Source organism: Camelus bactrianus, chromosome X (genome assembly GCF_048773025.1).
Source record: "Camelus bactrianus isolate YW-2024 breed Bactrian camel chromosome X, ASM4877302v1, whole genome shotgun sequence".
NCBI lineage: Eukaryota > Metazoa > Chordata > Mammalia > Artiodactyla > Camelidae > Camelus > Camelus bactrianus.
In genome coordinates, this window is record NC_133575.1 from 25,455,402 (window position 1) to 25,470,836 (window position 15,435).

General features: G+C 36.3%; 1 protein-coding gene across 8 annotated transcripts in view; it reads right to left on the reverse strand.

Moving 5' to 3' along the window:
* Window positions 1–15,435, reverse strand: part of DMD (dystrophin) — a 1,840,970-nt gene that overhangs the window by 1,286,279 nt on the left and 539,256 nt on the right. For all 8 annotated transcript variants that reach the window (XM_045507265.2, XM_045507267.2, XM_045507235.2 and 5 more), the window contains one exon: window positions 5,592–5,711. In XM_045507265.2, coding sequence (XP_045363221.2) covers window positions 5,592–5,711 — 120 coding nt within the window. The remainder of the gene's footprint in view (window positions 1–5,591; window positions 5,712–15,435) is intronic.

The following is a 15,435-nucleotide window of genomic DNA, read 5'->3' on the forward strand; positions in this document are numbered from 1 at the left end:
AAAAATTTAGCTAAAATATTAAAATATAAAGTGTATTCACCAGCACAGAATATAGTTATTAGTCCTTATAATCTAGACATCATGCCACTTTCAATATTGCATTAATCTACTAAGAACCTGTATCATCTTGCTCTGATTTAATCTTAAGCCTGTGTCCAAGTAAGGTCTCTCTCTTTCCTTCTCTCTCTCTCTCTCTCTCTCTCTCTCTCTCAATCTGCCTCCATACATATGGAGAAAATGTAAATTTAGATATGTACATATGCATACATTTCTCTACATTGTTATACACTTACATTTACATTTATATATATTTATATTCACATGATGGATGGGAATTCAGATCATTCTTATCAAAAACTTAATTATCTTAAAGATACCGCTTTTTTTAAGCAGTTAAATGTCAAAGAATAAATGTGCCTTTTCTGATTTAAAACATGAAAGACTTGTATGTGACATTCTAACTTCACAGGACATTGCTATAAAATTTCTAAAGTCATTTGAGAGAGGAAATCATCCATTAACCACTTAAGTGGGGGCAAAATTTACACAGTGTCCCTGCTAAATCCTCAAATGGCTCCTTGCCCCCAAATTTTCTGACACTGCAGGTTGAATAAAGGAGTCCAATCATTTTTAGTTCAATTCACTGGCATATAAATCAGATAACAGGAAGGAATATATTAAAACACAAGACATTCTCCACCAACCCACAAAGGTATAGGAAGACTTGCCTTATCCATAGACATATCATAAGAGGCTTTTCAAAATACTTCTGGGAAATCAAAACATTTTATATTTATTCCATTCTATTCGGTCAATCAACCTAATATATACACCAAAGAATTTGTCTTAATACGACAAGATATTTGCACAAATTGTTTAATGTCATGTGATGTAAAGTTGGTTTTCATGTGAATTTTGATTTTAGTGAATGTATCTTAGCTCTTAGAGACCTTTCTAATCTTTGAAAATTATTCCTTTAATAAACAAGTTTATTAGCTTCATCAGGTGAGCAAGAAACTGTACCTAAGAGCAAAGCCTTATGTTTAATAATCCGCTCTAAAACTGTATTTTCCAGGTTATTCTTCTTCTAAAGAGGATGCTTGTCTGTATGTATTCTTTTGATACACTTTTAATTCTCCAAAATGGTGGACAGTAACTTTAAGATTAAAATCATCTCACAAAATAATCCAAATGTTTCTTATCTGCCAGGAATTCTCCTCAGTCTGTGGCTTTAGAGACTTTCATACATCTAGGTGGACTCTCAAATGTTAACTTATATAGAAGAACATACCTAAAAATAGGATTTTAATAGCTCTCCTTTTTCTCTGCAAAGTGTTTTCATTAGAACATCTTCTGTAAGCTACGGGCCTGACCCTGTTTCTGGGGTTTTGTTTGTTTTACCAGAAATGGCTATTTCCCTAGAACAATAGGCTTTCTTAATGCTCTACTTATAGTCTTTTCTCAGTTTTCAAATACAAAAGGTGCATAGGACTTGTGCATCTCCAAACCACCATATTTCGTTTTAGTTTTTGCTCAAATGTTGCCTTCTCAGCAAAGTTTCCCTTGACCTCTCCATGTAAAACTGCTCCCTTCTCTGTTCTATTTTTTCTTTAGAGTTCTTAGTATCTTTTTTTGGAGTATAAAGCTTGCTTATTTATTCTGATGCTTGCTTAGAACATAAGCTTCATAGAGGAAGGTTTATGTTTTGTCCATACTTAAACTCAAAGCTTATACTTTTGGCTGGCACCTAGTAGGCACTCTTATCTATTTGTCAAAGGAATGAGTAAGTACGGCCCTTCTATCTGGAACACTTTCGTACTCTCTAGTGCTGCCTAACTAAATTCTACTAAGTCTACAGATCTCACTTAAAGTCATTTAGGAGGCCTTTCCTTACCTTCTAGGGCAATAGATACACTGTTTCCCCTTCCGTGAAACTACCCACCTCCACCAATCCCCTTTATACATGCTTTATACAGTTCCTGCCAATGAGTCCTTTAGATCCTAGTCTAAACATCACTTTACTAGGGAATCACTTCATGCCTTCAAGCTTCAGTTTAAATCAGACTAATTTGTCACAAAATTTTGTTCCTCTTGTTCACAGAAGTAAGTTATGTTCATTCTTAAATATTTGCTCATTTTTCTAAATATTTGATAAGTGTTACCTCGGTTAGGACGTGCGTACCAAGAGAGCAGTGGCCAGGCCCATCACCTCAACCACGGATGACAGAGAATCAGCATTTGAATTCAAAGAGGGAGACTGAGAAATGGCTAGCATTGTTTTGATGTTCCAAGGAAGGCAGTAGGCACACAAATTACTCATTTCTGACCCAGAAGAACAGTAACAAATTCTCTTTTTGTTCAGCCAGCATAATCTCTATGACATTGTCAGAACATTACAAGTAGACAAAAAAAAAAAAAAAAAAAGGAAAACAGAATGCACAATGCTTAGAAAGAGATATGGTAATATCCTCCAGCATTGAAGACTCCACATACATTACCAATCTTCATTTTTCACCCAAGCTATTTCTCAGTAAAATTAGTTAACTGGCATCACTGCTTACAAATCAGACTCTCTGTGTACTGACACCATAGAAACATCTAAAGTTAAGGACAAGTTTCTGACCTGTGGTGACATTGCTGAGGGACAAGCTGAACCTCTGAGAGAGAGAATCTAATTAATTTACAAAAGACTGCACTTCTCAGAATATTATCCTTCATAAGTCATGCCGTCTTTCACAATCCCTAAGCATATGTTCTGACCTAACTTTTTCTTCAAACCCTTTAAAAAGAAGACTTCTAAAAGTCTTTTAAAGTTAGAGAAACTCTTAACTTCGAGTTCACAGAACTAAGTCAATACATGTAAAGGTATTCTATGAGGAGTATTTTTAGAGTTCTCACTCAGGATGGTCAGAACATCTCTCATGGTTATTGAATTAAATCAGACTCCCTTTCCTCGTTTTCCCCTGTCTGCAACTATTTACTAAAGAAAACTAGTATCCATTTTGAGGCCCTGGTAATCCAGCAAACTGCAGAGAACTGGATTAGAGAATTGTGGTGACATTGGAGGTCACGGAGGAGAAAGAAGGTGCGAGGTGAGCATTTAACACTAACGGGTCTTCAGGAATGAGCCAGAATTTGCTTCAATGAAAGCCCTCCAGATTCTTCTCAGATTTCTGCAAGGGTTTTTCCCTCTTGTATTGAGTCCATATACCTGTTTCTCTTTGCTAAAATTCTTCCTATTACTTCTCTCAGAATTCCTCAGGCCCAGTATGAAACATGATAGTTGGGTCTCTGAAGCAGACGTGGAACTCTTGTCATGTGCAGAGGTTATCTGTGTTGCTATTCAAGTGACTCCTTTGTTTATCTGTCCTTTTACTCTTTATTATTTTGTCTTCCCTCCTCTTTTTCTACCAACTTCTTTACCTCTTACCTTTTCTTATAAAAATTAAACTAGGTAAGGCAAGATCATACCACTTGTAAAGAACCTAAGAAGGAATCATGAAAATTTCAAAGTCAAACGAGAGCCCAGCATTCCAGGGCAATTCAAATCAATGGTTAAATAAGGCACAGAAGTCAAACATGGATTTTCCTGGGACTGAAGAAACTGGTGGAATGGGACGAAACACAGGCTAAAGCAGGAAGGCTTTGCACCACGTAACTCCTTTAAGCCTGCCCTTCTGGACACTAGTCAGGTGACAGTAAGGAGCTATTTAGAGGGAAATGGAGGTATCAAAAGGGGAAAAGGGGTTGGAAGGAAAAGAGGAGGCTGAGAGGCTATGGTCAATGCTAATTAAGAGAGGAGGCAATCATGGACAAATGTGGATTGAGTTTGTGTGAATCAGGAAGCGCCAATACATGTGCAGTTATTTTATCAGACGTTTCTGGGTCATGGAAATAAAGGCAGAAAATAAGGTGAAAAACAAAAGCAAGGAGGATAATAAATATAGAAAAGCTTAGGGCCACCACTCTTAATTTATCCTACCTGAGCTCTAACCCAGTCACCATCTGTGAGTGCAATGGACTGTTTTTCAAGGTGGCCTAGTCCCACAGGCATCACCTTGGAATAATTATACTCTAAAGCGAGTTGTACTAGGTCTGGTGATGCCAAGCTGGATGTTTGTCAGTTGTTATATTAACTGGAAATACTCTATGACTTAGAAAAATGTCTGCCTTAATTTTTTTTTAACCAGTAACCCTTCCAACCTCTGTCTCCCAGCCACCTTTTATCTTTTCTGAAAATTTCTAAGAAACACTGAATATTAGATTTTTACCCATCTGTAATCAGTTCTAACACTATTGCATCAGAACTACGGCATTCTTTAGAATGGATGTAACAGTGTCCTGTTAGGCCTTTAAGCCGGTCACGTGTGTGTGTACGTAAAATAAATTTGATCATATATGTGATGTTATATTGTAACATAGGGTTGTCATAAACCTTTTTAGATCTGTGATTACTGCAATTTCATTAAAACATAAGCAATTAAATTGAGTCATTAGTTTATATTAAATGCTCGATTGTAGCAGTTTAACAGTTTTGTCTTTCTCAGTTAATGACGGAGAGTGAGATAATATTGTTGGAGATTGGCAGCCTAAAGCAATAACCTTAGGAAATGACACTTCACTGGGATTAAAAAAAAAAATAATTCACACAAAAAGAAGAAAACAGAGATAAGGTTTTAAGAGACCATGTTTCAGGTTAGGTATAGAAACTATGTTTAGAACAAACTTGGGCTGATAAAGCTATTTAAACCCACATGGACTGGATCCTTAGATATGTCAGATTATCAGCCCCTAACTATCTCAAAGGAAAGGCAGGCAATCGGTGGGTATAATGAATGCCTCAAATACAATCGGTGGTTGTGTATACATGTGAATATATGTGTCACATTCAGAACAACAAATTGTTGCATTTTCCCTTAATGCTGATGGTTTGGTGTATGTATCTGTGTCTTGCTGAAATTAAAAGAAATTTACAATAAAACTTTATTGTTCCCAATTAGGATGAAAATATGAAAATATCCACATTATCCTTTGTTAATATGTACTGGTTATGTTTCCAAGGACACAATTACTATGAGTCAGATTGAGTGAGGGATAGAAAGGCTAAGTATGTGCTCCAACAAAACTTTCATGACTTAAACATCCTGCTATGCCTTCATCAAGATTACAACTGAAGTCTCCCAGGAAAAAAATACACTGACGGTGTTAAATTTCTTGTTATTTAATTTAATATAATCCTTTGTGTGGTTTTATACCTTTGTCCCCTCTTAGACTGTAGGTTTCAAGAGAGCATAAGTAATATTCCTCTGACTAGTTCTCTGATACATGATATTCAACTGTAATAAAAAACAAACAGGCATTTATATATTTCTCTGAAGGCTAGGAAGCTAGTGTGAGCAGTGTATAATGAAAATGAATTATGCACAAATGTCCCACAAATGGGACCTAATTTGAATGAGTTTAAATAAATATTATTACATTCTAAGTATCTGTAATATACAAATTACATTATGGATTTTCTAAATATTTTCTGAATTGCAATGAATTATTTTGAATGACATATCTAACATATTAAAAAAAAGTAGTCTGACCTTAAGTTGTTCTTCCAAAGCAGCAGTTGCATGATCTCCACTAGATTCATCGACCACCACCACCATGTGCGTGAGAGAATTGACCCTGACTTGTTCCTGTTCTAAGTCTTCTTGAAGCACCTGAAAGACAAAATTTTTTTTAAAGGAAATTAAAATAATAGTCTGCTGATCTGTATGCCAAAAACATTTCTTCCCAAATGCGTGTGGTGTGTGTCTGCCATGTTTTGGGTAATGTAATTTTTTCTTATTAGACTAGAACCATTTCAAGCAAATTTTCTGCTATGGCGCTCAGCAAAATCTGCACATTTCTGTCAAATGAATGTGAAAGTACAGAGAGAGAGAGAGAGAACATCTGATGAGAAAGGCATGCTAAGATGTGCGGCCCCTTACTTCACCACTTCTCACTTTTCCAAGGACTTTTCTCCTAAAATACCAGGCTGCCTCTGGCATCTTCATGCCTCCTGTACTGGAGTTCTACATTAACAACCAAACAAAATAAATGCTTGACTCAAAAACTCCCTCCATCTACTGACTTATTATGTTTCTCTTCACTGAGAAATATTTTGTGTTTTCAACAGTTAATCTTTCCACTTCCCCACCCTACTATCCCATTGAAACATCTGTAAAGGTTGCCATCAACCTCCAGGTTTCAAAATCCAATAGGCATTTTTTTGTATCACCTTCCTTGACATTTCGGTTTCTAACCTAATTAACCACCTTTTCATTCTTGACCCTCTCTTCTTTCTTCTTCAGCTTCATGTACCACACTCTCCTGATTATCCTCCCATCCCACTGAACACTGCTTTTTAGCTCCTATGCTGGTGCCCTCTCCTCTGCTCAACTATAAGTCAGATGTCATTCTTCTGGTTAAGAACGAACGGAACACCATCACACTAAAAGGGCAAATCAAAATTCTTTACCTGAAACACTTATATGACCTAGTCCCTTCCTACCTCTCTTATCTAACTGTATATCATTATTGCCCTCTGACACTATGTTTCAGTCACACTTGTCTTCTCTCTCTTCTACAACGTGTCAAGCTGTTTACTCTGCCTGAATTTCTCTTCCCTCGTATCTTTAAATACTCTCTCCTTCTTACCATTCAGGACTTAGTTTAAGTGTCACCAGCCCAGAGAGGCTTTTCATGAAGATGCTACCTAAATTTGCCTCTTAGTTAAGATTTCTGTAATTTTTTTACCATAACATTTTCACACTCAATTTTTCCTTATGTATTAATTTAGTCTTTTTTTTTTTCTCTCTACTTATTGGAGTATGAGATCCACTAGAACAGAGATGTTCTCTGTCCTTCTCACTACATATTCCAAGCAGCTAATGATCAACCAACTTGTGTTGAATGAATGGTGCATGTGGAGCAATGAGGGCAATGCACAGGTGAGTCTGGCCCTTCCTGTCTGCATGAATAGTACAATCTAATGGGAGAGATTAGCTTCTTTTTAAAGTGTAATTACAATTACACTAACAAGCACATATAACCCAAAACAGTATTATAATCTTTTAAAAATCACAATGTACAAATATTTTTTAACAAAACGCAGGGATAAATAGAGAAATAAATAGACAGTAATCAGAGGAGGAGAAAACAGAGGCGGCTGCTCTAGAACCAAGACACCCTGCTTGGGAGTTCCAGTTCCCCCAAGACCTTATCATTCTATACTAATTATTACTGGGAAATCCCTAAATGAGTATGTAAAATCCTTAGTCATCTTATTTGCTTCTTTAATATCTTTATAATTCAAAAATGCAGAAGCAGGTTTGGCATAAAGCTTGTTACTTTTTGGAAAACTTGCAACCTCTCCTTGTGAAACAGTGATGCTTGGCACCTACTATACTAGCTCTCAGTTACTCAAACCCTATGGCAGGCATTAGGGAACCTACCAGGATGGGCTGCATCACAATCTCAAGTGGATGAGCATTTTTATCCTAGGACTTGTATTTTTCAAGTCTCAACATTTCAGAGCACTATAAAATCACTTACATTTACTTCCTCTCTCCAGATTTTCATGGTACATTTTCAAGTGAAGCAATTTAGAATAAAATGACTGTGCATCTATTTTGTGTGTGGAGTCTACACTGCTGTCACGCCTCTGACATTCCAGAGCTTACACTGCTTAATAAAACTCTCTCTGCCATGAGGCTGAAAATGGAAACATTAACATTCAGAGTTGCCCTTGAAAGTCATGTTGAGTCTGTGTTTTCTGAGTTATATAAGCCAGGATTGAGAACATTTCAAATGTGTCAGCCAGGAATTTTTAAAATAATATTTTGGTGGTCAGTATATCATAAATTGCTTTTCCTATCACTCAAGTATGAGAGCATATATAATTACATATATTAAAGATTTGACACAACATTGTAAAATGATTATAAATCAATAAAAAATGTTAAAAAAAATAAAGACAATTAGGAAATAATGCTACACTGCTCATTTTTTACATGTAAATTGTTATTTTTACTTTTTTCATATTTTTTAGTAAAGGTATCACACAGAAAAATCATTGTGATCCATGAAGTACTTACTCTGAAATTCAGATTGGGTCACTCTAAAGCATATGTGATCAAATATACTAGTTATTTTCTCTAGTACTTAAATAACCAAAACAAAATCAGAAATCTATTTGTTCTATAATCAGAGATTATATCCTTGCCATAAGATTAAGGATTTACATTGTATGCTTTTGCTGAAGAGCTAACATAAAGTCCCACTAAAGCTACTTGTGAGTAGATAGTTTTAAAATGAAACATGAAAACTATATGAACCCATAGTGAGTAAAGAGAAATAAAAGAAAATGAGAAAAGCTCTCCAGAGTGGTTGAAAACTCTTGAAGAGTTCATATAGCATCGCGGTAGATTAGCATACACTGTATTTGATTTAAGTCATTTCCAGTGTCTCCTTCTCTCCTCTATGACTTTTTCAAACGATACCTTTTATTTTACTACTAATCAGGGATTAAAACAGAACAGGTTAAAGTGACCTTTCTGAGCATTCTCAAGAGCTGCAAAACAGAGCTTTTGCAACATTGTAATCATATTTCCTGTTTCTCCAGACCTCAACTCTGAAAATAAGTATTAATGAATATCACAGTATTAGCTCTTCCTCTCATTATCTGCAAAAGACAAAAAGACTCTAAAATATCCAATGTCAAGGCTTCATTTTTTAAAAATGAATTTGATTCTTAGAAGTAGCAAAAATGTCACTCAGACAATGGTGGGTTTAAAAAATTAAAATTTTCTGCCAACTTGTGTATCCATGAATAAGGGCCTTGATCATTGATATAAAGTATACTGACCTGCTTCTCTCTTTGAGAAAAAACAGATTCTCAAGACTACTAATTTTTAAAATACATTAAAGTTTTTAAAACTATTTTACAATGAATTTTTAATTAAATATTTACTTCATATGGATTTGAATTTCTCATAGCTGGATTTACACAATGGAGATTTACAGTTGATTTGCTAATTAAATCTGAAATATGAGCCAAATTATTCCAAATATAGATGTATCCCCAAAGAACTATGCAGATTTTTGCCTATCAGAAGATATCTTCAGATTAAAATGCTGTAATGCATCCTTGTTAAAGTCTGTTTTTCTGTATTAAAAGCATATAAATTATTTACACACAGATATATACTAGGTATTTTATTATGTATTTCTTGCCAGTATTTGTTACACTTACCAGGTTTTAAAAGACCTGTCATACTCCTAATTAAATTTCTATACAATTATGAGATACAAATGTCAGCAAATGTTTGCTTTCTAATGTCAACTATTTTTTTTCCTTGAGAGAAAAGGCCAACAGTGAAATTTAACATTAAAAACTGCTTAGATTTGAGCAACTTAGATTTTGTTATACTCTGTAAACAATTCTATTTCTTGTAATTTTTTTCTCTAGTTAAAGGACCTGACCAAATGTGTTATTCCCTTGGTACACAGTCACAAGTTTATAACTGAAGTATGATTTTCTTCTATTTCCTTCAAATGTTATCAGTGGTACTGAATACTTCTCGCTCTGACCCATGTCAAGTTTGTCTTCAAAACCTGGCTTAGAACAACCACTAGAGAGTAACTTCAATGTTTACTTCAGAATTATGCTATTTTACCCTTTCTTAGCATACCTGTGAAATAATGTTTGGAAAATAAAAGCATGAAAATAAGTAAGGGGAGGGAATGTTTAGAGGTGAAGAGCAACAATTAATTTTGTTTTTGATAGAAAACAAAAACAACGTTAGGTCTCCTGTAAGTTCCACAGGAGGGTATACAATACTTCTCTTGGTCATAGTGTATGCCCAGCAACATGAAACATGAAAGGACAGTGGTTGCCTGTGTGCATAGTTTTTTTGTTACCCCTACTTCAATGATTAACTAACAGGAAATTGTCAACACTTCCAGATTCTACACACACACACACACCTAGAAACAACATAGATCATGGGTTCTGCATGGTTTCTAAGGCCATCCACTGCTTCCCACATACCACTTTAAATTAATATAATTAAAAATATGCTTAATAAACTAGTAAGTGATTTGTAGTTTTTAGCACAGTCAAATAAATGCACACAAAAGAAAAGAATGGTGAGAACAAAACTTGTATCAAATATAACATTTGCAGAAAATAACTTAGGAAACCAGAAGAGTTTCTAGAACATGGAGTGAGTCCAACATCTAGGAAAACACTCTCTTAGAAAACCCATCTTAGGAACCAAAAAATCCCCAGACACTTATGAACAAATAGCTTAAGCAATACATCTAGATGTGAGTTGATTTTATTTCAAATAAAAGCATCCCAGGCAGATCAGAAGGTTTTACAATTTCTTAGAAAATGATGGGGAAATAAGCAGTTTATTATTTTTGTCACTTTTTCTCCAATGGCCATTCCTACATCCTTTGCTCTTTCACCTCTGCACTGGGCTACGCTCTATATTCCTGATTCTGTCTATTCCCTGAATGAAACTATCTGGAAATGACTTGTCATTTTATTTTCAGTCCAATAGTCACTTTACTAAGCCTGACTGGTCACAGTACTATCTAGTTCCCCATAAGAATCTATTTATGGCATGTAGTTTTGTTATAAATTTGCTGAGTATTTTAAATAAGCTTCCTCAACAGGCTCTTCTAGAGCTTTTATTTTGATATTAACTTAATTGTTATTGCAGAGTTATATTAGTCTTTATAGTCTTTATAACTTATTACTTTTACCTTTTTGTTGGAAATAAATGTTGATGTTTCTTCCAACTCCTAAGCTACCAAAGAGGGGGCCTTACAGACCATTTCGATGAAGATGGCTGAAAGATTTTAAAAGCAGTAATGCTAACCAATAGTAGGAAAGGAGCTTGATAAACATGAAAAATTGTTTTAAAAACAGAGCTGACAATTAATGTACTCCTACATGTTTAAGAATATAAGAAGAAAAGGACATAAAACGAATGACAGACTGTCAAAAATATGTGCACATTTAACGATGTCAAACCTAACATCAGATTTCCTGGGTTTGACTCCTGCATGTATTGCTAACCAGGTACATGACCTTGTGAAAGTTTTCAACCACAACAAGCTTCAGCTTCCTAATTTTCAAAACTGAGATAATATGAGTACCTATTTCTTTAGGAAGATTGAATAAGCTACAACTGGTTAGCAACTTGCCTGGTACACAGCATGAACTCAATAAAATATTTTCAGCTAGTTGGTTCTAAAACCCCCTATTTACACACATTTAGAATCAAGACTTTAAACAGTGCTGCAAGAACCCAGTATTCACCTGATTCACCCTACTCTATTCATTATCCTCTAATAAGCTCTCTATGTACAGAAAGGAATGTAGTTCTGGAAATCCAGGAAAAGAAGGGTAGAAGTTACAGCAAAGCTTTAGGATCTGGAGAAATACATAATAAATTTTAAATCCCTAAATAAGACTTTAACTTCCAAATTATTTTCATGAGATTAACAATGGTAGCTTTAACTGATCCAGTGGTCTCATACACTGCTGAAAAATTACCATGGTCAGAGGAGCTATTTCATGGAGCAAGGAGGACAGAACTTTATCACTGAACAATAGCCCTCAATTCTCCTGTCTTTCCTCCTCCTTCTACAATCCACACATGCCTGCCTCTATCCATTCATCCTGCATATATAATTAACACTACTAAAATCAGAAGTTACAGTGAACATCAAGAAAATCTAATAATTATATAAAATGTCTTTACTGGAAAATAATTATTGAAAAAGAAGAGAACAGGATTATTGGGAGAGAGAGTTGGGGTGGAAGATTTCAAGTTTCAGCACAAAGGCAAAGCTTTGATTGGCTAATAGTATGGAGATGTGATATTCAATTCTCCTGATTATCCTGGCTCGAATATTACTGCCATTCTCATGATAGGCCCATTTTCTTCAATATTCCCTTTCTAGGCCCTTTTGCTCTAATTTTAAAGAAAGAGCTACAGGATTAATGTTGAAAAATCATTTCCTTAAGTATCCTGACTTTGAGCATGTCATACACAGCCTCCACTAACGTGTTCTCTTTCCCCACTGCCTTACGCTAAGTCTGAGGACCTGCATGCACTCAGTCTCTCCAGCAGTTTCATCTAGATATTCCCAAGCCTAGGAAACCAAGTACCACACTTCCCTAATCTCTTTGCTACTCTCTGCATTTGCTCTAGCCTCTAGGATCACTGCTGGAATCAAGGTTACTGGAATCTTAAAATAGAGGAAAAGAGTCTTGGTTCAAAGGCAGACAGGTCAGGATGACAAGCCCTAGACTACGAATTACTATTTAAATTACCTTGGGCAATTCCTTATCCTCTCTGAACACATTTATTTATCTACAAATTAGCAATATAAATCCCTCCAGGACAGACTGAGTACTGGAGTTAAATAAGATAATCCATTAAAATCAGCTATCACACTGCTTAGTAGAATTGGTAGGTAGTGAAGAAATGCTTATTTTCTTCAATTTCTGACATCATTACCTATCGTCCCATTCTTAAACTAAGATGCATGGAAATAGCCCCTCTGGGCATCAGTATATATTCCCAATACCCTTGATAATCATATATCTATAATTAATAAATATTTTCAGTGTGCTGAAACTACTGAACATCATGTAAAAATACCTGATTCAGTAGTTTCCTTAATCTCACTATATATGACCTAGATCTTTGTTAACGGAATATGTTATCCAGTATAAATTATTTCCGAAAAATATAGTTCCTTTGAATAACAGTACTACCAGCTGTACCACTAGAAATCATTCTGTTCATTACAGAAATATTAAACATAAAACAATAGTATACTGTAGTTAACAATTTTATATGACTTAGAAGGAGATACAAAGCTATATATTCAACAATATTTTTAACATGAGATTGGATTTATAGTCATGCATTTTGTTACAAGATACATGGACATATTTTTTCAAGAAAAGTTATTTTCCTAAAATTCATATTATCATATCTGCTGTAAGAATTTTCTCCTAAAATGCATTCTAAAATTTTTTCAGCTGAAATAATTAATTTACATTATTCATGTTGCTTTATCTATTCAAGGGAACTGAAATTAATTTGTATTGGTACAGGAAAATAAAGACACTTCACAGGAGACTAACCTAATAGTAAGAGACAGGGTCCTTTGTTAGCCTTTTTTTAAATTCTCCCAGAGAGCAGAAACTTCTAATAAAGAAGCATTACAGGATTCCAGTGGCCAAGATGGTGGAGTAGAAGGATGTGTGTAGCTCACCCTCTCCCACGGATACACCAAGACTGATATCCACGGACCCACCCAGCCAATCAGAGCACCTGCTGAACTTTGACAGAAAATTGCCTTCTTCAAAAGACAAAATACGCCACGAATCTGGTAGGAGAAAAGGAAAAAAGAAAGAAGAAAAACAAAACAGTGCGGGACTGGTCCCACGGGGAGGGAGCAGAAAAGGAGGAATAGCACTCTTATACTGGGTCTCCCCCTCTCCAACAGAGAGGTTAGCGGGACAGAGGGGGAACCTCGGATGCTCGGATCTGTATGCAACAGCCCTTGACCGACAGAACTAAGATAAATGGGCACAAAGGGTCTCTGTGACCCCCAGCCCTAGAGGCAAAGTGGCATGTTGGGAATGGGACAAGCAGTCCAAGCCAGGTGGAGGACTGGGGCAGGATGCACAGAGGCACCTCCAGGGGACTGCAGTGTGCTGTGCGCCAATGCTGGGAGAGTATACAGAGCAGAACAACCTGGGTCCCCCAAAAAATACGAAAAAAAAAGAAGAGAAGCAACACGGCTGTGTGCCCTGAGGGGAGCGGTGCCATACCCTTTGTCTCTGAAAACTCACAAACCCATTACCGGTGCATTCTCAGGAGAAGAAAGGTGGGGCACAGCCACAGCCACCATATTCTCTGGCACTTAGCACCCAGGCAGGGGCAGATTTGGGACCTGAGTCCGTACCTAGGGGATTAGCAACCTCAAAGACAGAACTGAGACTTATTTACAGCCTGTGGCAGATAGACTCGCTCTGCCCTATGCTTCTGTGAACTCATACCTCTAAGATAAATGAATAAGGAGCTTCTGTGAACTAATACCTCTAAGATAAATGAATAAGGAGCGGAGTTCTGGCACAGAGCAGGAGCATGTGCTGTTCTGCCATTTTCCCTGAGCCCGCCTACGGAGCCCAGACCCAAGGCGGAGCAAGGAGTTGCACAGAGCAGGGGAGTGACCCACACGCCTACCATGTATGAGTGCAGCACCTGACCACCTGACCGCCAAGTCAAAAGGGTGTGCGACCTACCCTGAAGGAACTCAATACCTGAGTGCCGCATACGGAGGGGGCGCAACCGGCCTGCCTACCATGCAGGAGCACAGTATCTAACCATGGTGTTGGGAGGCGGCGCGACCTGAGCGCTGCGCTAGACCGCTGAGTCAGAAAGAACGTGACCCGCCCACCAACCAGCACTAGGAGCAGCACAGACCAGGGGCACCAACGGAGGGCCTCTGGAACCAGGGAGCTGAGTTTGCGCAACAGAGTTAGGGCAGGAGCAGTGACAACCACAAAACAAAAAGGAGGCTCCATTCAATAACAAGGGCAGGTTCTGACTATCAGGTCAACAGCCACATTCTGACCAAAGCAAAGCAAGACTTAGCAACCACCCATACTTAAGAAGGACCTCTTGACAAAATCATTAAGCGTGCACAGTCTCCATGGGAACACATCCACTTCTTATTTCTTCCTTTTCTTTTTCTCTGTTCTATTTTCTTTTACGTTTTTAATTTTTACTTTTTAAACAATTTTTTATGTTTCTATTTTTAATACCTTTTAAAATTCTCTTTTAAAATATTTTTATTACTATTATTTTTTAAAAATTTGCCTCAACTTCATTTTTAGTTCTCTTTCTTTTGTTCTTCTATTACAGATTATAATGTTTTCAAATATTTTCCCCTCTTTTAAGGTTTTTAAAATACGTCTCAACTCGATTTTTATATTGCTTCAATTTGTTCTTCTTTTATTGATTATACTCAATTTTCAAATCTTTTTTTCTTCTTCTTCTATTAAATTTCTTTTTTTTAGTTTTATTTCCACATCTGCTTTAGATAGATAAATAAATAAACTCCTTAAGGACCACAGTAGATAACTGATACTCCATAAGCCATAGTACCAGAGAGATATGAGCAAGATAAAGAAGCAGAGAAACAATTCCCAATTAAAAGAACAAGAGAAATCCCCTGAAAGAACGATCAATGAAATAGACACTGATAGCCTACTAGATCATGATTTCAAAAAAGGAGTGATGAAAGTACTGAAGGAACTAAAAGAGATAGTGTTTAGAGATATAAAATATGTCAAAAAGGAAA